Consider the following 22,991-nt stretch of genomic DNA (forward strand, 5'->3'; position numbering starts at 1 on the left):
GGATTAATTTAGCAAAGTATTCTTTATTCTTGAACCATAATGTCGGATAAACCAATTTAAAAACAGTTACTTCTCTCAAGACATTTCGCCACATTAAATTTGCATCAAGCTCACTTGATGTTATGGTTCCATAATGACCATAATAATAATAACCATAACCTTAATGTTGCTGAACTAAATAAACAAAACAGACAGACTTCGATGTATTTTTATCTCTTCAATGAACAGTGCAGCTATCAATACTCATCTTCTTAAAGAAAAAAAACAATGTTATTTCTTTTCCTTTAATTTTTTTTATTTTATTGAAAATTGCTATCATGAGGAAAAAGTTTTCTGCTAGATATCGACTTATTTCTCAAACATTTTTCTTTTTAATTTAATTAAAACTCCTGCATATTAAGTGTTATAATTCTATTAAACTAAGTGAAATACTATAAGTGTTATAAATATGTTTTAGTGTTAAAATATGTGTGCGTTAAAATATATATGGTTTCAAATATCTTGCAACGTCTCTTGGGAAATACACATTTTTCTCTGTTTCTTTATTTTCTAGATTGTTCTGTTATTCGATGTCTCCTACAACGCACCGGATGGCTCTGTGTGCGAATGGAACACGGCTGCGATGCAAGGTGAAAACTTCGAGGATGATAGACAAGCTTTGATCGTCATTGAACACAATATTGCTAATCTAGAGCGATCGATTAACAACAGACAACAGCAACAGCAGCAAGTTGATACAGAAGTTGAATATATTCCGGGCAGAACAAGTGGGTCGGCACTAAGTCTCATATCACCGAGATCTCCCGAGAGGAAGAGGTGCGTCACCAACACCAGGCATGGATAAATATTTTTCATTATATGTATGCAGCACCCACCTATATCCCCATTCAATTTTAAATTCTCTTGCTATATGTCACGTAGTTAAAAAAAAAAACATTTTTGAACTTTCTTTCAATCATTTTTTTAACTTAATTTGTAGGAAGTACATCTATTATTCGATTGAGGACATGGAGTAACTAACGATATAAGTGCCATAAGTACAACGTGGATGTTTTTTTTTTAATTTTTTTCAATTTTATAACCATTGTTGAACAGCCTACCCAATTTTTAGGTTTATGACTACTAATGTTCAACCCCGTAGAATTGTAATTTTGTATCTAATTCGGAAGACAAGGAAACTCCTGGAACAAGTATTGGGAGAAATTTGTCTATGTGTAAGACTTTTTGATGGAACTAACCCGCATTTGCGTGACATGGAGAGGAAGACCACTAGAGCCCCCCACGGTTAGCCTGACGGCAAAGAGATTCTAACCCATGATCCGTCTACCCCTGAGGATATTTCCCAACCGGATGCGGGATTCGTATCGACTAGGATTCGAACCCGGTTCGTCTTATTGGAAGGCGAACTCTCTATTCCCGTAGCCATCGCGACTTAACATGGGTGATATTATAAATGTTTCCCAAAATATGTTAAATAATCATTCAAAGTAACATTTAGATCATTAGATCTAGAGCAATCGATTAATAACAACAACGGCAGCACAGTAAGCTTTTTTGGAGATTCAACATATTTCAGGCAGTGGGTCAGCAGTGGGTTATTATTTCCCAGATCAACTCTAGGCAAGAATTACTACTTTCCACATCTATGTCACATTCCCATAACATTTTAAAAATTCACGGTTATATTTCTCATTTTTTATGAAATCCATTTTTTTTAAACTTGTTTACTTATCTTCACCTATCTTTTTAAATTAATTTCTATAATATACATCCTTAACGCAGTTGAAAACGAGAAATGATGAACAATATAAGTGATAGACGATGCCCAAATGTATATAGACTGATCTCTATTTAAATGTTAAATGATAAATTCTGTAGAATAGATTAGGGGTAAGTGATAGACCTTTAAATAGATTGACAAGGTATATTAAGTATAGAGTGTCGGTGAATGCTCAATTAAGGAGCGATAAATGTTCTAAAGAATAAACACACCGGGTTTAGTAATGTTTCTCGTAATGGAGTGATGTTAACAATTGGAGAATAGAGGACGACAACATTCTTTGATTTTCTGGTTTTATTTGATCAGTAACAAAATTATCTTTGTACCTATTTTGACATGAGAAATATAAATCTGCGTTGGTTTCTTATTTTATGTATTTATATTAAATTATACTTTTGTAATAAGCTTGATAAATAGGCTAGCTTAAAAAAATCTATATATATATATATATATATATATATATATATATATATATATATATATATATATATATATATATATATATATATATATATTTCCAGCTTTCCACCCCTTTCTCCTTCCCCCCAAAAAAGAGCTTTATTATCCAAAGTTAAAATATTTTTACAGTATGTTCGAAAAGTATATTTTCCCATAAATGTGGACTGTGTTTTCCTCACTGAGGTGCAGTTACTCTTACAGCTAACTTTCACGCGCCATAAAAAGTAAAAACATGTATCGTCAATTGATACAAACTATACCCTTGAGACTAACAAATGTTTTCCTTTGAAGGTGATATAAAATTGTAAATATTGCAAAGGTGTAATAATGTTTTTATTATTATATATTATTTTTTTTGTTTTAAAAATTGCTGTTTTTATTATTTTAATTGTCAATAACTATTATTTACTTCTATTTATATCAATAATTGTCACAGGTTTTTTTTTTAAATTACGAACAATGTTCATATATAAGCAAGCTTTCGTCACTTTCTGTAGTCTACATTATAAGCATTTTTTTTAATACATCTGAAAACAGCGTTAATTTGCTTAATTTTTTTTAACCAGATTTACGTATTTTTCATAGCTTGGATACATTTGAAAGCTTTCTTTATATGACATGCGGCATGTTAAAGAAATCTATAAACACTATTTGAAAAATCTTAAACTGGCATTAGAACTAAAGCATTAAGTAAATACTCGTAGTTGGAAATCGGAATAATCATTGATTTCACCAATATAAAAAAGCACTGTTTTAAGAAAAAGAAAATTACAAGAATATTTTTGCATATTTAGAACTATGTAGAAAAGGCATGCCCAAATGAAAAATGCACGTGTGTGATAGCGTTAAAAATAAAGTTGTGATAATAGCACCAACATTCAGGTTCACAAAAGGTTCAGTTCGATTAATTATGTCACATGAGAGCATTTAAAGTAAATGCAAAGTAGCGTTAAGAATGCGTCTTGAACAGAACAATGAAATGTAGTATGATTTTTATGTAGCAGAAGGTGATTGCAAATTCTTTTACTCGTGTCTGATAAAACGCCTTTCTGATGTCAAGAGTTAAAAATTTTCGATTGCGTCTCAACATCTCATGAACATTAGAAATGGAATTATTAAAGATCATGGTGCTTGCTTGTTCTATGCATTAGCAGATCCGATATTGATAAATGCCCTTCACGAAATCTATTACCAGAAACGCGTTTATTCGACGATAGTTGTCTACATTATAACTAACTTCTACCATTAAATATAGTACTGCAGTGCATTGTTGTGATCAGAATCCATCTTAGGACAATTTTACATTCATATTAAATGCTCTAATACGAACTGATTAATAAGTTATACCTAATCTGTGTGGTGTGCTTTTCTTACCTTAATTTTTATTCCTGAAAAGTGGTGTAGCTATCTTTACTGATTTACTTTTCATTCGGGAAACCCTTATAACAATACATTTAAAGAAAATACAACAAAGTCATCTCTTACAAGATTGAAACATATTTTCATTTATGTTGAACCATATTGTTTCTTTTTAATATTTAAGGAGATATAATTTACATGCAAATATAGCTTAAGTTGACGCTTTAATAAGTTTGTAATCAATTTAAGATATATTAATGGTTCAGTATTATTCAAACATAACTAAATTTAATTGTAAAGCATTATGAATCATAGGAAAGTTTGAAAATGCCAAAGCTGTTGACAATTAGCTGACAAATTTTATTTTAAAAATGCAATTTACATAAAATTCTTAAGATTAAAAACTTTTAAACGTTTTAAAAGTTCTGGGGAAAATTTAAAAGGGAAAATTTACAACAAATGATGGGACAAAATATCCGACTATGACACAATTATATGGTCTTTTGTCTGAATAATTGAGCTAATTATGAATATCTTTAATATTATTAGTGCAAGCTTACGTTTATCCTACTTTTCTGCAAATTTCATTAATTATGCATACATAAGTTTATACTAAATTTGAATTTCTTGATATTAAAATATTAAAAAAACATTTTAAATCTGTCTTGCAAATCTGAAATTTCAGAAACTTTACGTATTTCAGTCTAATTTTTTACCATTATAATATTTAAAATCAAAATATATGTATTATAAGAAAAAAATATGTATCTGATAAGCATTTAAATTTATAATATTTACATGAAATTGTTTGTGCATTGTTTTCCTACCTGCGTAAAGTGTTATATGCGATAAGACCTTCTAAATCTGGCTATTACTTCGCCCGTTGGGAAGAAAGCTTTTAAAGGCAATTTAAACCCACTTAACATTATTAAATTATTTCGAAACACTTTACAATTCACTACTGCATTTTTGAAGCTCTTAAAAGCAACAAAATAATATTTCAAGAATCTATTTTTAATGCTGCGTATTTTCTGAAATGCATTTTAAAAGGAATAATTCTCCAGTATTGGTAGAAAAATTTAAAAATGGAGAAGCTTTTGTTCGAGTAAATTCAATTACAGAATAAAATAGCGAGGAAAAAAAAACTTTTTTTTGATCTAATGTGCGAAAAACTGGTTTTATTATAAAAACGTTATAAATTTCAAACTAACTATGACAGAATATCGTTAAACTACGAACTAAGTTTTTATTCTCAGTAAAATCCAACTTTCAGAACAGTTTGGATGCTAAAACACGTACAGTCAAAATTTGAACTGCATCATCCATTCTAATATCTTTTGCAGACCATTTCTCTTTATTACCTCAATTCTTCTTATGTTATATATTATCAAAATGGGATACTTATCAGAGCTTATTTCTAAAAATTTAATTTATCTATTGGAACAATATATTTTTCGAACGAGGATCCGAATATTTTTCTTAATAAATTAGCACGTTAAAATCTGTTTTATTAAAAGCAAGCAGAAAATGTTCTATTCAATAAATGTAAAGATTCAAATGTACCAAGAGCAGTGCACAGAAAAACTGACCAACCTGAATAACTTTTGATCTAATGATCGGATTTTCACATTCTAGGACTCGATCTTTATGGTTCGAAGTAGTGACCTCAAACATGTTACAGACGATATTTTAAGCTGCAAAATCAGACTCGAAAACGTACTTTCTCTTGATAAACAATCCTTTCCTTCGACTGATTCAGATTTCTAATCCCCAAACCACAGGGTGTAGCCGAAGTCTGGAAAATATGGTATTGGTAGTTTAGGTCAGGAGAGCGATTCAAAGCTTGGACCCCTTAATGTTAATCTTAATTTGTGAGTTTTTTTGCAGCGTCTGAATGACCATTTTAAGCGATTCGAAAAATTGTTGCACACAATTATAAAAATTTGTTTATCCAAAGATAATTCCATACAGAATATGACTTTTAGTAAATATTTATTATTCCTTATTATTTTATTTATTTATAATCGAAGTTGTTTTGAATTGTAAGGTACACAGTTTTTTTACATCGTTTTAAGGAATATAATTTTATTCTGCAAAATACAAAATTTGAACAAAATCTGTATAGTAGTTCCTGAGAAATCAAATTGTAAAAATACGGCTTCTTTAAAATTTGATTTCTCGGGAACTATTCCATCGGTTTCGCACAAATTTTGTATTTTACTAGGTAAAGTTTCATTGCTTAAAAAGAAGTTAAAAGCTGCGTAACTTACAATGCAAAATTCTTTCGACTATTATGAAATAAAATAATGAAAAATAATCAATATTTACTAAAAGTTATATTTTGCATGTAATTATCTTTAAGCTGTGTGAGAAAATTTTTCAATCCTCTTACAAAGTTCTCGAGATATGGTAATGCAAGCAAAAAGTAAAATTAACATTAAGGGGTCCAAATCCTGTCCTGCTCTCCTGACCAAACTTTTGGGACCTTATTTCCCAGATTGTGACTGCCCCCTATATTTTGAGGGTCAAAACTCCAAAGCTGTCGAATAAAGTTATATTTTTCCGAGTAAGTTTGTTTTCATGAGTGATTTCTTAACTTTAAGTATCTGCTGCACTACTTAATTAGCATATTTCAGGTTACCTACTCGAATCATTAAGATTGACTCCTAGGAGGTAAAGATCTGATCATTAGATCAAAAATTATTCAGGATGGCACGTGTTTCACTTTGCACACTGATCGTCAATGCCGAGGCTGCAAAAATTTAATGCGTAGTTAAAAAAAGAAGATTCCCGTGATACTGCGCATTAAAATCAATCGATTCTAATTTCATTTGAGGTATAATGGTTCATTTAATATACAGGGGTATTTAAAATTAAGAAAACAATTAAAATTTCGATTAAACAAAACTATTGAATCAAAAGTTGTCCAGTTAAAAATATTTAAAAAATCAGGAATTTAAAAAAAAGGATAAAATGTATGCAGAGGCAGAGGCAATGGTTTACTTTGTATTCAAGCACAAGACTGTTAGATTTAAGATAATTTCCAAAAAATTAAATTAATGAATAAATTTATTGATTAAAGCTGAAGGCATAATTAAATTCTTATAACAACGACGGAAAGTTTAGAAGTGATTGCTAATTGGGATAAGTTTGTAATATTTATAAAGCTTATACCGCTCTTTCTGATTACATCTAGTACAATTGCGTACGTACAGCAATACAATTGCGACATTTTCAGTCTGATACAAATAATATAACAGGTTTTGTATAAAATGACTTTAACCATGTACTTCATGAATTCTGCCATATACCAATATAGGGTGTAAAAAAATCTTCGGAAACTGTCAAATATAGAAATACATATAAATCGAAATACTCGAGAAATACATATTGGATCGAAAAATAAAAAAATAACCATTTTCAATATTTTTAAAAGCTATCCAATGATAAACTTTTTCAACCAAACTTGCTTAATGATACCAAACTTTTTCGGGGTAGGGGCAATTTTGTATTTTTAAATTTGCACCCCAATTTTATATTGCAGATTTGGATTCCCCAGCAAAAAGTAGCTAAAGTAAGCTGTAGGCTTATGCAATTTACTTCCCAGAAGAAGGTGTTGCAATCTAGAAAAATTAAATAGAGTACAAGCTGTTTAAATTGTGAATCTCGAGATTCAGCATGACGGTTTTCAAATGCAGGCTGAAATTGGTGCTTTCGCAGGTGAAAATAATTTATGACTGGTGTAATCATTCTTCATTTTTTGATGTTTAGATTTAAGCACACCTTTCAAAATATTCGTGAATGCATGATTCGGTATTAAGTGTTAGCTTGAAATAAGGTATTCGCTCAAACAATATTTGCAGTTTTTCAACACCAAATTTGGAAGGGATAAGAGACCACTAGGACTGGGTTATAAATCGATGTATCGCGACATATCGATTTAACGCATATATCGGCAAGACGATACAGCGACTTTCATTCAAGGCGATGCATCAGAAATCTGATTTAAGCCGTCGAGTAAAGACAACGAGCTCAAAACGATATAGCGATATAAGACGCGCAAGGATATAAGATAACGATATAGCGATATAAGAGTCTTCTCTTACGTTCCGATGTCGACTCGCGCTGTGGAGGACGATGTTTGATTCCTTATCTTGAAATGGCCTTGATTGGTGAGCTGTAGAATCAGAATCAGAGAGTTTTGAGAACACATATCGTTATATCGCATGTTCCTTTTCGCACCTCTTAGCTTTTTTTTTCTTTGTCGCGACTTTTCCTGTAGATTATTTTCAATGGGACTAACTTCGTGATCGCCGATGTTACCTTGTTCTGAAGGCAATCTATTATTGAAAAGAATATATAAAGAAGAGTTTCTTCATTAATTAGATAAGTGTTTTTTTTTTAAAAAAAACTTTTTATTTTTAAATGTGAAAATTATCGGCAATCTAATTTAGGCGCCCATAAAGATTTTAATTTGTTAGATTATTTTTTTACTTTCTTTTAATTTATTAAAAACTTTATGGATGAGTTTTTATTACTGATTTTAAATTTATAAATCTTGTTTTTATTTTTAGAAATAAAGTTAAAACAAAATTTATTTTTGTCATTTGGATTTGGACCTAAATCAATCAACTTTGTTTATACAAAAAAATTTGAAAGGTTTGCGTATTTTATTCATTTTTTTAAATCATTTAGCACTTTGTTTTATTAGAGAGTATAATAATTTCTTTTTAAAAATATTCTTTTTATATTATCTGTTAATTAGCTAATTATATTAACGAATATCACAATTTTTTTATTTTTAAGAAATTAAATCTTACTTTGTTTTTCGTTCATAATTCGGTTATTATTTAATTTAATTAAATTATTTATCTGAAATGATAAGGTTCCGCAGTGGCTGATCGTTAAGACACGGTTCCCTGCAGATCACCGAAGTCAAGCATCACTGGCTGCGGTCAGTGTGCGGATGAGTGACCACTTGTCTGCGTAGGGACCGAGGGTGTGCGATATTGGTCCTCGTTAAGATGTTCTACCGTAAAGTGCTCGACTTCGCGTGCAGGTCGTCGAGCTACCAAAGCGGGGGTGCCATCCCATCTGTAGAGGATCAAAATTGTGATGGCATGTCTCCGGATCATCCTCAGGGATGTTTCCCAGACCGTCGCCAATAGCCCATTGTGCAGCTCTAGTGTGACGTAAATGAACTATAATAGAACTATAATAACTGAAATGATAATAATAAAAAATAGTGTTTTAAAAGCGTTTTTTTTTTAAATTTATTTAGCACTTTGTTTTAAACATTCAAATAATTTTTAACGTTGCATTTAGAAATTGAACATTACGATAGAATTTAATATTTATGTAATTATTTATGCATAATAGTACAAGAAAATATTAATTTGTAATAAACGCTTTAAAAAAAGTATTAACTCTTTGTTTTACGCGTATTATGAATTTCTAAACAAACATTTCAATAAATATTTCAAGTAAGATTTGTACATTGTAGTCAATTTATTTATTATCTTTCTTAAACAAAACATATATATCTTCAAATTTAAAAATTGATTTAAATTAATCTGAGTATGAAGTTTTGATAGAAATCTGACTTTCTGTGCCTTACAAGTAAATGAAATTAAAAATAATACTATATCGCGATACATCGCTATATCGCGATGCAAAACTGACGATGCATCACGATATATAATTTCTAATATCGCCCAGTCCTAGAGACCACAGATTTTTCAGCGTTTTTAGATTTCCTTAAAAGTAAGTGCTTCATAATTTAATTATATAATAAAGACAGTGAGAAATGAGGAATTATTATGAACGAATAATAAAATTATATATCCTATAATTTTACTCGTCATTTTATATTAAACCAATTTTAAAATATTCGTGCACCAACAGAAAAGTTTAAAGAGATTAAAATTCGAACCGTATACAGATAGGAATTTATATTTAACTCAGAATACATTAGCCTAACGTTTATTCAAATGCTTAGAGATAACATCAAACATTTGACTTTGAAAATGTTAAGACAAATTGATGTATCAAACTTTTCAACCCAAATGAAGAAAATTGAATTAACTCGAACATACGTTTGTAGATTCTCCTCTGTGAAATGAAATTACATTTGAAAACTATTCAATTTATAGTGACTATGTAAATTTTGAATCCAAACTGAGTCAATTTTGTTAAAGTCATAATTTAAATTCCTGGTTTAATTCAAATTACTAAGCGAAAATTCTACAAAAGGCAATACAATTAAGTAAGCACAAATAATAGCATGTACCAAATGCTAAAAGCTCATTAAAAGTCAATTATTCATTAATGATAAAATTTAAGATGGATAACAGTACTTAAGGATTCTTTTAAAAATTTAGTTACATTTTTGAAAGTTTAAATTGCGACTTTTGAAATAATGTTAACAACTTAGATAGGAATTTTTCTGTGTTTTAATAGCACTAGCAATAGAGTTAGCATATTTGTACCAGCTAAATTTTAAGAGATGAATTTATGTAAATAACTGGAAAATGTAATTAAAAGTAGTTTTCCTATTTTATCCAAGTGACTTTTATAATTACACTTAATTTATTTTAGAAGTAATTTGCATAATTTTACATTTATAATTTAATTTTTCATAATTTTATTTAAAAGAGGAATTGTCATGATGAAAAGCAATATAGATTATGTGTTTGCAAAAGGCTTAATTTTAAATTAATATTTTTGCTTAAAACTTTATATATTTTCTGGAGAGCATCATGGATTTGACGGATTTCGAAAATCGATATCGATTATCGATAATTGAAAATCGATAATCCATATGACATTAAATCGATAATCGATTATTTAAAAAAATGATATTCATAGATATTTTTAAATTAAAAAAGTCTGTAGATATTTCTAAAGAGATTTTTTAAAGTATTTGATTTTTGATTTTTTGTTTCGTTAAAAAATAATTTACGTTATGAAATTGCAGAGAGAGTAGCTTTAAAAAAATTTATATGTTTTATATTTATAATATTGTTTTATATTCTCTTGCATTACTGTTTATGCAAAAATTTAAAACTTTTCAGTCATTTCTAACTTAGATTTCTAAATCCATGAATGCTTTTAAAATTTTTTACATTGCTGCGGGATACTGATATTTGGAAATCAATAACTCTTCAGATATTTCTAAAAAGATTTTTTAGAGTATATCTGAGACATTTTGAAAAATTTGAATATGCTTCTTTTACTTGTTGAATCTGTTGAAACATAAATCTAACTGTTATCTAAATTTCGTTCCACGATTCTATCCTCTTTCAAATACAATTTATGAGAGGAAATTTTAAAGGTGATAATTTCAAATAGATAAATATATAAAATAACTTGAACATTATCATGGTTACTGCCGATATGAAAATTTATCAGTTCAATTATTTTTAACGAGATTAATTTTAAAACATTTAAGCATTTATTAAACAACTATCAGGCTTTACTTTCATCTTTTGACATAGCACTGAAGAGCTTAAGCCATGTTATGGTTCAAATGTGCTGCTATCTTTAATGTGTCATGAAAATTTACGATATTAACATATTTCCGAAATTCGAACACATGTTACTAGGATTCAACTTGAATGAAAACATGGCTCAATGCACCCCTTAATTTAGATTGCAGTCAATTGAACAGTAATGAGGTTCAAAGTACGGATAATGTGGTTTGGTTTTGAGCCTCTCAAAGAGTGTATACATTCTTCTGGTTTATAGGATTTTATCTTTATTATTTTCAGATAATGGTTAAATCGTTAGGAATTAAAAAATGATGTAACTGAAAGGATATTTTCATGTTTTTAAATAAACCCCAAATATCACGAAATTTATGTTTGATTAATCGGCAAATGGATTCGTGCAACCCTTCATCATTCATTCTCGCCAAACTGGTTGTAATTGTAATGCTACGGCAACTGAGCCAAGAAAATGCAGTTACGAAACATTTTCTCCCACAATACCTGTATTACACTGGGAACAGAGACCATTAGGTTAATGGGTCTAGTGCGTTAATTTTGAATGCCTCTGTAGTTACAAGTTGTTCTAGCTACACTAATGGCTTCGTTAAGCGATTCCTTCTGCTATGTTTAGTTTCAATGTAGATTTATGAATGTCTTTGAAAAGAATTTAGTTTCGATAATGTATCGCATTTTATGAAATACATCTTTATTTCGACTGTTGGTCACCAATAAATATGAATCTTATATTAAAGTAACTCGATTTTGGAAGAAAAGGTTTTGAAAAAAATGTACAAGAACCAAATTTTAATTTAAATTTTCTTAATTCGTTTAATAATTTAAGTATGAGTTATTGTAGCCAGTTAATCCCTATGTGACTTTGCATAAAGGAAATTTATTAATTTTACTTTTATGTAAACTAAATTATTCTTTTAAACATGCAATAAAAACTAGCATGTTACCCATTATACTGTAAAGAATTATGGTTTAAATTACGGTAAAAAGTACCAGTACTCAGGTTGCCGGTTCTGATATACCATAGTTTTTACAGTGATAATTACCATAAAAACACTAAATCTCACTATAATTTAAGAATACAATAATTCTCATTTTATGCACTTTTTCTAAAATCTCCAGGCATTATAGCCAATGCCAGAATTTCTATCAAGCAGATATTATACAGCATTTGTCATTGTATGCAATCCCCATACGTTAAGCAATAATTTTCAAATTATGTATTTTTCCTAAAAGCGTCATGCCTTATATATAATTCCAGCATTTCTTACATTGCTTGTAACAGATATTATATCATTTCATATTGTATACAATACCCATAGGTTAAAGATGCAATAATTATTTTATTATGCATTTTTCCTAAAACTGACAGGAATTATTGACAATGCCAGAATTTTCAACACTGCTGGTAAGAGATATAAACAACATTTGGTATTGTAATTGTATGCAATATTCATAGGTCTTAAGCAGTATTTGTCAATGTATGCAATACAAATAGGTTAAAGATACAATAATTATTTTATTTTACATTTTTCCAAAAAATGACAGGAATTATTGACAATGCCAGCATTTTCTACACTGCTGGTAAGAGATATAAACTACATTTGCCATTGTATGCAATATCCATAGATTAAGGATACAATAATTCTCATATTATCTATACATTTCCTAAAAATACCGAGCATTAACCAACGCCAGAATTTGCTACATCGATATTTGCAGGTATTGAAACATAAATGTTCGGTCTTCTTTTATTTATTTTATTTTTATAAATAAAAGCTAAATGGAAACTATATTGAACTGCATTTCTTTCTATATTTAATTTAACATCTTCACCATGTTAGTTTGGTACTCGTATTGGTTTCAAATAGAATATCAATTTGTTTATTTAAAATCAATTTTTAGCAAGACCAATTTATTATAGATTGCGTGAGATCTTTTACTGCAATTTACGCAACTCCTTTTTTCATTTACAAAAAAAAAAATAATCGAAAGCTTTCCTAGTTATAGGGATAAATTATATACTCTCTGATTTCTTTAATGCGTTTGTCGTGTCCCTTATTGATTCGTGTTTCCTTCGTATTTTGATATCTTTTTTCTCAATGTTTGTTTAGATCGCTTCCGGCTACTATGAGGAGTTTGGCGAGCATGATGAAATTGGGAAAGCAAAGGCCGCCACCGGAAGAAGATGAGAGGAAATCACTCAAGGACTGCGACCAACTGGAATATGGTCAGTCGACCCTTCCTTAATTTGTTTTCTTTCAACTCGAAATGAAACAGCTCATTTAGAAGATGTTTGTTTCATCATTAGTTGGATAACAGCGGGAAAGAAGTTCTTTTTTTTCATACCACAAATAGAATAAATAATGTCAGTTTTCAAAAACCTTCACAAAAACTGAAAGAATTAGTGTAATAGAATAAATAAGATGATAAATAAACATCTTAATATTCGATTCTCCTCTTAAAAACTAAGAGTTGGAACAAGTTCTCAACTCTTATCGCGTTGATATCTAAACGACGATGTAATATTTTGCAATATTTAAATCTAACGTAACAAAAAGAATGATATCAAACATACAAGTTGAAACAAATTCTGGTAAAATTACTGTACTGTATCGTAATGATATTTCCGGTTAAGAAAAAACATATTCTGGTTAATAAAACATATGGTATTTAAACTGCTCCATTGGAAATTTTTCTGTTCTTATAGTAATAGTATACCAGAAATCCTGATTTTGAAAATTATAGTTCACCACGCATTTAGTAAATACAAAATTGAAAAGTAATTTTTAACCGAATAAATGGTTATGTCATGCATTGAGGTATCTTGATAAAATTATTAAATTTTACCGCATTTACCAAATTTTATCGGATAATATCAAACGATATTTTATTATTAATTTTAATTAAAATCATTACAAAAGCATTTCGGTAAAAATTACCCTCTTGTTCCTGTCTCAGTCAGACACCTGGTAAATTTTACCATATTCTGGCAGTTTTGACCGTACTTTTTTCTTCTCAGTGTAAGGTAGTTTTAAAATTCCTTTGTTCAACTAAAAGCAAAGTGACCTTAAAGCTTTTGAAAAATTGGGTAATTTTTGGAATTTTATATCCAATTTATTAAAAAAGTGCTCTTTTTTCATGCTTTATATTCTCAATAATGTAGCAAATAGCATATAAATTACACAGAATGGTAAAAGTCAAAAAAGGGTTGGAAAATATTACTATTCCACTTTGTATTGTTCCAACACAAATATGACTTCACTTTCTTTACATATGTTTTCCTTATTTCGCAATCAATTTATAATCTAAGGCTTTGTATCTATTCTATCATCTAAAAATTTTTAGTGCAATTTTAAGTTTAGTTCGTATTTTAACTATTACTTAACAATCCTATTTATCCTTTTCTATTGTTTATGAACTCAAAATAATTTTGAGCTCATTAAAAAAATGAATAATTATGCCTTTTCTGATTATTAACTATTAACATGAAAAATTTATAATAATAACAAAAAGTTTTGTCTCTGCAGTATATTTTTTTGCGATATACCCCTTTATTTTTTCCTTGCTTTTGTCTTACTTCTTTTTCCCTTTTTTTTCTTGCTTTTGTAATTAGTGTATAAACTGTGTATAGATAATATTTCTATACAAGGCATACATGCATTTTATATCTTCAAAAAAGAGAAAAAAAACTAATTTTCCCTCAACATTTTAAAAACAAAATAAAATGCAAGATAACAGACAGGAGCTGTTTAATTATCCGTTGTTTTGTTTATTTAGTCTCTTAAATCTGCGCATTATGACTTTGGAATTAAAAAAAAATCTCGTAAAAATAATTTTCGTATCTCAGATTCTATTTATTTTTTAAGTAATAAAAAAACCTGAAAAACTATCTCTAGAAGCTGCTATTAAAATAGTTAGATAGTCTCATTTCTGAGCAAAAAAAAAATTTAAAGCTAATTTATCCTTTTTTCCAACATCATACAGGATCCACTATGACTCTCAGTAGAGGAGGTGATAATATCTTTCTGACAGGATCTTCGGATGAAGAAGATAGAATGATGAGACCTTATGATGAATGCAGTACAGATACGGTAGCTCCTTACTCAATCAACACACCCGTAGTTCTCAAGAGATGGTCAGCCGCCGCAAGGTACAGTTTAAGAATATATAGATCAATCACTAAAGTTACGCTTTTCATACATTCAGTAACAGCTGCGATCAAAACAATGATGTTCATAGGGGTCACGGTTGCTCAGGGGATAGATCGTGTGCCTCACAATGAAGTGATCGATTCGAATCCCATCGGTGGTTGCTTGACGAATTCTGCTCCCGATTCGCAACGCCCACAGTGCTGACGTAAAATATCCACAGTGGTAGACGGATCAAGGGTTAGAATCCCCTTGTCGACAGGAAAACAATGGTTTTCCTGACGACAAGGAGGAAGATTTTCGTAGTTTTCTTCTCCGTGTAATGCAAATGTGGGTTAGTTTCATCAAAAAGTTCTCCATGACGAATAGTTCGTTCTAATGCTTGATCCAGGAGTTCCCTTGTTTTCTGGGTTGGGTTGCATATGCATAATTGCAAACTTTTTTTCACTAGAGGATGTATGCGCTATTTTTTGCCGATGATGCTGATTTGAAACAGGCTTTTCTAGCCCTAAGACAGGAGGCAAGTGAAAAGCATCGTACAGTCAACCAGGAAAAAGCTTAATACATTCAATGCACTAAAGGTCTACTACCCATGTGCAAATTGGTATATAAAAATTTGCAAAAAATTATCGCTTTACGTATGAATTTACATTGACAACAACGTCACATCTGAAATTTCAGAGACGAATCACTGTTGCCAGCAGATGCTTTTATGGATTAAAGAAGCATCTAAAACCAAGTTAATTAAAATGATGACTGAGCTATTAATTTATAAATGTCTAATCTTCTAAAAATCTATACTCATCATATACTCATCAGAAACTAGGACACTGACACAAAAAGATGAAAATTATCTTGGAGTCCTTGAGCGGTAGAACCTAAGGGTTATTTTTGGAAAATTACAAGCTTATGGCACAGATGCTCATATTTAGAACTTTAGCTTGCCTTCAAAGAAACCGAGGTCATCAAATACATAAAAATCCAACGAATAAAATGTGCGGGTCATGTTATTAGACTGAATAAAGAACGCCCAACAAAGAAAATATTCTTGGCCAGGCTCTCCGGAACAAGAGCTATAGACCAATCCAACCTCAGATGGTTTGACTACCTAGAAAGGAATCTCGCCATTTTAAGAGAGATTATTTGGAAGACCATGGCCAAAAATAGAGAGGCCTGATAAAAATTCTTGAGATGGCCAAGGCACACTCAGGGCTGTCGTGCCACTGAAGGAGAAGAAGATGCATTGTTACTAATTCTTAAAATAAAAATGTTTGTAAATTGAATATCAGAGCAGCAAAAAGAAAATATTAAGACGAATTCCAACTAGGCTTAATAGAACGGAAACAGGCATAATGTGCATTATATAAAAAAAAGTCAATATTGTTCTCAGAGATATAAAAATTAAAATATAATTATCCTAATTGCACAACTAAAAATATACATATTTAACAGGGAATTTTTGTTTCGGTTGATGAACACCAGCTTCAAAAATAAGAACTAACTATCACCAACTCATTACAGACTGTAAACAAACTATTTGCGACAGTTTACTTGTCATCGGAATTAAAAATAATTCTCGTATGGTGTGAAATCATGATAATTGAGTGTACGATTATTCAATTTTAAGCTTTTAGATTTAAATCGTTTATAAACTTTAGTTTTATTCTGAACACGAGCTAAAGTGTTCCTTCACTCAGTTGATCAACATTATAGCCGGAGAGATATTACACCACAGTTTTTACAAAGTATCGAAATTCCTAAGACAATCAAAAAGTCAATAGTATTTAGGATGGAATGATATGGCTCTTACTTGAGAGATCAAATATTTATTAACTTATACTGAAACTAGTTACGCTTGCTTACTTTAATATTTAATGTTTTGTAGCACAATGGAATGAAATATTTGTTCTTCGAAATTCTTCCTTAAGCGTTTGTGAGAAAATGGCTTCTTCTAAGGAGCGCATTTTAGAGAAAGTGTCACTAGCAATTATTTTCAAATATCGCTTAGCGTTTCATGTTTAGAAATATGATTAATAATGACAGCATTGCGTGGTGCTCAAAATATTTATGTTTTTCTCTCTCCACATCACCCTGTTTTTCCAGAAAAGAGGTAAAATATTGCCCCCTTTTTATGCACTCATATTCATAAAGAAGATTAAATGGAAGCATATTTACATAGACTGGAGAATAATTTCGCATTTTTAAAAATATTTAAAGAAACGCTACAAAAAAGAAATGAACGTTAATGACCAAAATAACGCACTTCTGGCTAAACGTTTAGGCTAAGAATATTAAATGAATTTGAAATTGAATGTTTTCAAATCTAAATAGTGAAATTAAACTTTTATGTTCTCAAAAATATGAAGATAAAATTATACTTTAAAGAATATCTTCGCTCATGCTTAAGCCTTTAACCCAAAAACTCCCGGATAAGTCTCTCAAACCTTCCTTTTGAACACGCATTATTTATAATGTAACGATTGTAAACAAAGCAGTATTCAAAAAATTGGTAAGACATTGAAAATTTTTGTTCAGTTTCATAATTTAATTTTACAGGAACAAAGTGACAAGCAACATTTTTTTTTTAAAAAGTTCATTGTTAAGTTATTTTTCTATTCATTTAACTGTACTAATGTATTGAAAGTTAAAATTCATTCAATAAGTATCAGAAATAATACTGAAATATAAGTGTGTACTTGCGGAAATGTGTACGTACCCTGGTGTACTTGCGCGACTTTACAGACATATGTCTCCTTTATATGGGGACCTGCAGTGGACTGGTTGGAAAGACACGGTTCACAGTAGAGTCCCGAAGTGAAGCATAACTGGTGGTCTGCGTGGTATCGCTCCTCGTTAAACTGTTGTACCGTAAACTGCTCAACTTCATGCAGGTTTTCAGACTACCAAAGCAGGGGAGCCATTCCCTCTGCAGAGGATCAAAATTGCGATGTCATGTCTTCGGATCATCCTCTGGGATGTTTCCCCAGACCGTCGCCAATGGCCCATTGTGCAGCTCTAGTGCATCCGTAAATAAAGTACAATAGTTACCTACCTTTATATAGGGTGGTGATGAATAGATGGTTGTATTGGCATTGTCTTAAAACATAATAAAATAAAAATAGAAGCAACCATTGAGCCTTGCTAAATAATGGTAGTCATATTTATCTTGAATGGAATGGAAGTTGTAGAAATTAAACTTATCCACTTCACACACAGATATAAATTTATTTCTAAAAGCCTTTAATATGCCGGTTTTATACAATAAGGAAAAAGAGTATGGTGTGTGTGGCGAAAATGGACATTTACGAAAGTTCTCACATAAGTCAAGACAAAAATACTCATGATTTGGTCCGATGCACGTAATTCATAGAATCAATAAATATCACACTTTTAGAAATTAATGCAATTTTTCTTCTTGCTGTCATTTAGATAGAAGTAAACTTTTTTCCTCATTGTCATAATCAGACAAATATTTAAGTAGCCATTTACTGTCGTTCAAATGATAGTGATGATTAGCACTTCATCGGGAATTTTTATGTTTGTTATCAAAATATGATGTACACCTGCCTCAATCTCTATCCACGCTGTTAGAATTTTCACTCTGATTTTACTGTAAAAAGACCGACAGCAGTTTATGCATCCAATTAATCATAAAGTTTATAGTTAGAAATTTTTTTTTAAAATTATGTAACCGTTATATTATAAACCATTTTTATATAACCATTTTATTATAAACTATTAAGCCTTCTCATAGTTAACAGTTTCAACATCATCTATTTGATCGTTATTTGACTACTTTGGTTGAATATGGTAAGATAACAGTAAAATGAATTGTCTTTTAACCACTTTATAAGGGAATATATATCTTTATATATAAGAAGAGAGTGGAATGGTAACACATAGCCAATCACAGAAGACTTCTGGTTAGTAACGCACAAAACAGCCAATCAAAATTGAGAACGCATGTATGTGAAAAGGTAATAATTTTTAATATTGCTGTCAAGAAATACAAAATACAAACTGACCTCAAATAAAACTCAGAGGACTTCGAATCAAAAAATTAAGAAAACTCTACTATTACGTTTATAAAAAGGAAGATTTATTAACTCAACAACAAAATTATAACATCGCCATTCAAAAAAAAAAAACAAAAAAAAAGAAAGAAAAAAAAATTCTCACACTTGTTACGTAAAGCTGTAAAAAGACCGAACGATTATTTATGCAAACGATTATATATGATTATTATGAACTAAACTTTATGCAAACGATTGTTTATAACTTCATTAGATGAAAGTGTCATTAACGCAATATTATCCAGTGTTTATTAATAATTTTGAGTGGCAATGTAAGAAGATAGTTGTTCTAAAGTTTTATAATAAAATGTTTGTTTTAATAGAACGCATTTATTTATTTCAGAATTCCAATATATTTTATTAGCTTTGATAAATCGGGTAGAGTTATTGGAAGCACGAATCAACACTCTCTCAAAAAACTATTTACATTCCAAATTATCAAAATATATTGAACAGAGTTTACTTTAAAATACTTATATCTTTTATAAAAAATGGATCGCCGTGAATATCGTAGGCGATATCAACAGCGGCATAGAGCTGAACATGATAATCGTAGTGCTATCAATACGCGACGGCGGAATGCGCGGCGAGGAAACGTTGAAAAGTCAAGACGTTTAAATGAAAACGAATACCTTGGTGTACTTACGAATACTTCTGATTGAAACTAAAATAATTTGTCAGTTGACAGTATTGAAGTTAACTGAGCAATTACTTGCAATGGTATTTGCTTTTGAAATATTACTTAGAATTAACTTATTAATTTTACATGTTTTAATTTTTTTTAATTTTTGTAAAGTTTTTTTTCATCAGGTTTTAATTGTTTTTATCTTAAAATTTAAACTGGGGGAGGAGATAAAGCACCATATAGGCAGCGTCCGGCATCCTATACAATCAACAATGATTTGAGTTAGGTTCTACCGCGTGTGCTTCGGATACGGAGATTAATCTCCGGCTAATGCCCTAAAGTAATGTGTTAAATAATACTGCTTCCCCTCTTTATATAAGTTTGTAATATTGTTTGTATTGAAATTGCTTTATATAAGTTTATAATGTTGATAATAAGTTCCTCTGACATTTTACAATCCTATCATATTCTCTCTATGTGATGTTGGTGCAGAAAAATTGCCAGATGATCTCCAGGAAAACGACTTTAAGTTTGTTCGCGAAACGAACGAAAATGTAATTGCATAGCAATTATCGGGGATTGGCGAGCGTTAGTGAGTAGGGGGCGGAGCGCTCTAGTATATATATATATATATATATATATATATATATTTATATACATATATATATACATATATATATATATATATATATATATATATATATATATATATATATATATATATATATATATATATATATATATATATATATATATATATATATATATATATATATATATATATATATATATATATATATATATATATATATATATATATATATATATATATATATATATATATATATATATAATAACATTGTTGAGAAAACGAAATAATCATTTTAAAAAATCACACTACTCGCACGCAGAATCTAAATTTGATTACGAAGTTTTCTTTTTCTTTTAAATCAAATAAAATCATTCTAAATCTTAACTTTTTCAGCATATTAAGAATACCTTTTGGATCAAGCTTGATTTGATACTTAAGTGGTATTAAAAACTCAGCTAATTTGTTAAAGTGGTATTAAAAACTGAACGAATTCTTCAGATTTTTTTGTTGAGTTGTAAAGGTTTCAAGAAAATAAAAATTTATATTCCAGGCGGATAAAAAGCTAAAAAATGCTCTTAGACACAAATTCTTTTTAATTGTGGTAAAATCAATCAAAATCTGGGTTTAAGTTAAAGCTCAGAGCAAAATAAAACGTTTAAAAAAATGAGCTAAGTATTTTTTTATTGAAATTGCTCAGGGAAATTAAAACGGTTATAATTGACTATGGAATATATTGGAACAAATAGTTTTGTAAAACAAAAGTGGATTGAATTCATTTATATATGAAAAGTTTCCCTTTATCTATATTTAATTTTTTTTTATATAAAAATCTTTTTTTTCTTCTTTTATTTAGGCGGAAATCAGACCAAGAATCGCCAGCAAAATTAAAAGCTCAAGACTTTCAGGTAATTTTTATTTCAAAATATAAACTATGCTAAAGACTGTGTTTTCTTATTTCAACTTCCAATACATGTTTTTTTAATGTAATCATAAAAACTCTTTGCTTTAAGTTCAAGCCATAATTGCTTTTTGCCTCAATTTGTATATTTTAAAAGATGATTTAAATTACAACATCTTCTCCCGTTTGCTTTTAACAAAAAATGAATAAATTATGTTTGTATAAATTTTAAAGGGTTCTAGCGTTTATCAAAACATCAATATCTATTTATTTTTAATTTAGATCTTGAAAAATATTTTCTGCAAAAAAATTGAAATTTATTTGTATCGTTAAATGTTTAATCAACTTATATGAGCGAAGAAGAAAAATTAATATAAGAGCTTATTAAAAGAACATTAAGTGCTATAGTGAAATATTACGTATACTTTCGGATTGTTTGCCTGTAAAGTTTGTTGTTCTTGTTGTTACTTATGCTACATGCCGATACCAGCAATTGTACTTAAAATCAAGCGAATTTTTAAAGCATGAATTCTTTGTTTTTTAAATTGCGTCATCAATGGTCACGAATATGACTTTAGTCACACACTGTTTTACATGGAGGACCCAATCAAGCTCCATTCATGCATTCATAGATCATAATTTTGACCTGAACCAGAGAACGATCAATCCCCTATTCAGTACTCCCAAAGGTATTGTTTTGTTCTGGGAACTATGAAAACTTTGTGACCCAGACAAATTTAACCTGTATTCGTCCCTATTTATTTAAAAAAGGATTTTTCGGCTTGCGGGAATCAAACTCACGTTCTCAGGAACAAGAGTCCAACGTCCTACCAACCAGGCTATCTGGACTCTGGTATGTAAAGTTTTGTGTTGTTTGGTTGCAGCGTAGATAGCAAAAATTTTTCTTAAATTCCTAATATATTTTAAAGCTCATTTTGTCAAATATCCTAAAAAAATCATTTTTATATATCCTACTAGTATTCTCAATTATTCAGAAGTTTACAAAAAAATTTAATTTATTTTTGATGTTTTTAGGTTTGCGTAACAATAATTGAAGCGAGACATTTGGCCGGGCTTAACATGGATCCTGTTGTTTGCGTTCAAGTTGGTGAACAGAAGAAATATACTAGTGTTAAAGAATCAACGAATTGCCCTTATTACAATGAGGTAACGAAATATAGCTTCATGGTTTAAAAATGCTGAATTTAAAAAAAATTTAAATATTGAATGTTTGCACGCAAAAAATTATTTACTGTACTATAAACTGACTCATTTAACGTGATAATTAAACGAGACGAGATTTTTTACTATCAAATTAAATTTACACGTCCTCAAATTCCAAAAGGTCATGAATAACATAAAACAAATCTAGATGATAATATTTTCACAAAACTTTGAATTAGTTTCGAAGTGTTGCGGCTTTTATAGGTCAGCTAAGGACACGAAATGTAAAAGTTCACTTTTAAAAAAATTTAAATCAAAATTGAACGATTTTCTCAAAAAGTTTGGTTGGAAACAATCAGTATTATTGAAACTTTATAGAAGATTATTCCAT

The 22,991-nt window shown here is 29.6% G+C and overlaps 1 protein-coding gene across 2 annotated transcripts in view; it reads left to right on the plus strand.

Moving 5' to 3' along the window:
• Nucleotides 1-22,991, plus strand: part of LOC107436426 (otoferlin) — a 362,347-nt gene that overhangs the window by 223,744 nt on the left and 115,612 nt on the right. The window contains exons 5-9 of one of the 2 annotated variants that reach the window (XM_087157560.1): nucleotides 554-834; nucleotides 13,212-13,327; nucleotides 15,085-15,250; nucleotides 21,392-21,443; nucleotides 22,472-22,603. In XM_087157560.1, the coding sequence (XP_087013686.1) occupies nucleotides 554-834; nucleotides 13,212-13,327; nucleotides 15,085-15,250; nucleotides 21,392-21,443; nucleotides 22,472-22,603 (747 nt within the window). The remainder of the gene's footprint in view (nucleotides 1-553; nucleotides 835-13,211; nucleotides 13,328-15,084; nucleotides 15,251-21,391; nucleotides 21,444-22,471; nucleotides 22,604-22,991) is intronic. The other variant, XM_087157561.1, reaches the window with a different exon arrangement.

Source organism: Parasteatoda tepidariorum, chromosome 2 (genome assembly GCF_982258835.1).
Source record: "Parasteatoda tepidariorum strain Cologne lab strain chromosome 2, Ptep-v5.0, whole genome shotgun sequence".
Lineage (NCBI taxonomy): Eukaryota > Metazoa > Arthropoda > Arachnida > Araneae > Theridiidae > Parasteatoda > Parasteatoda tepidariorum.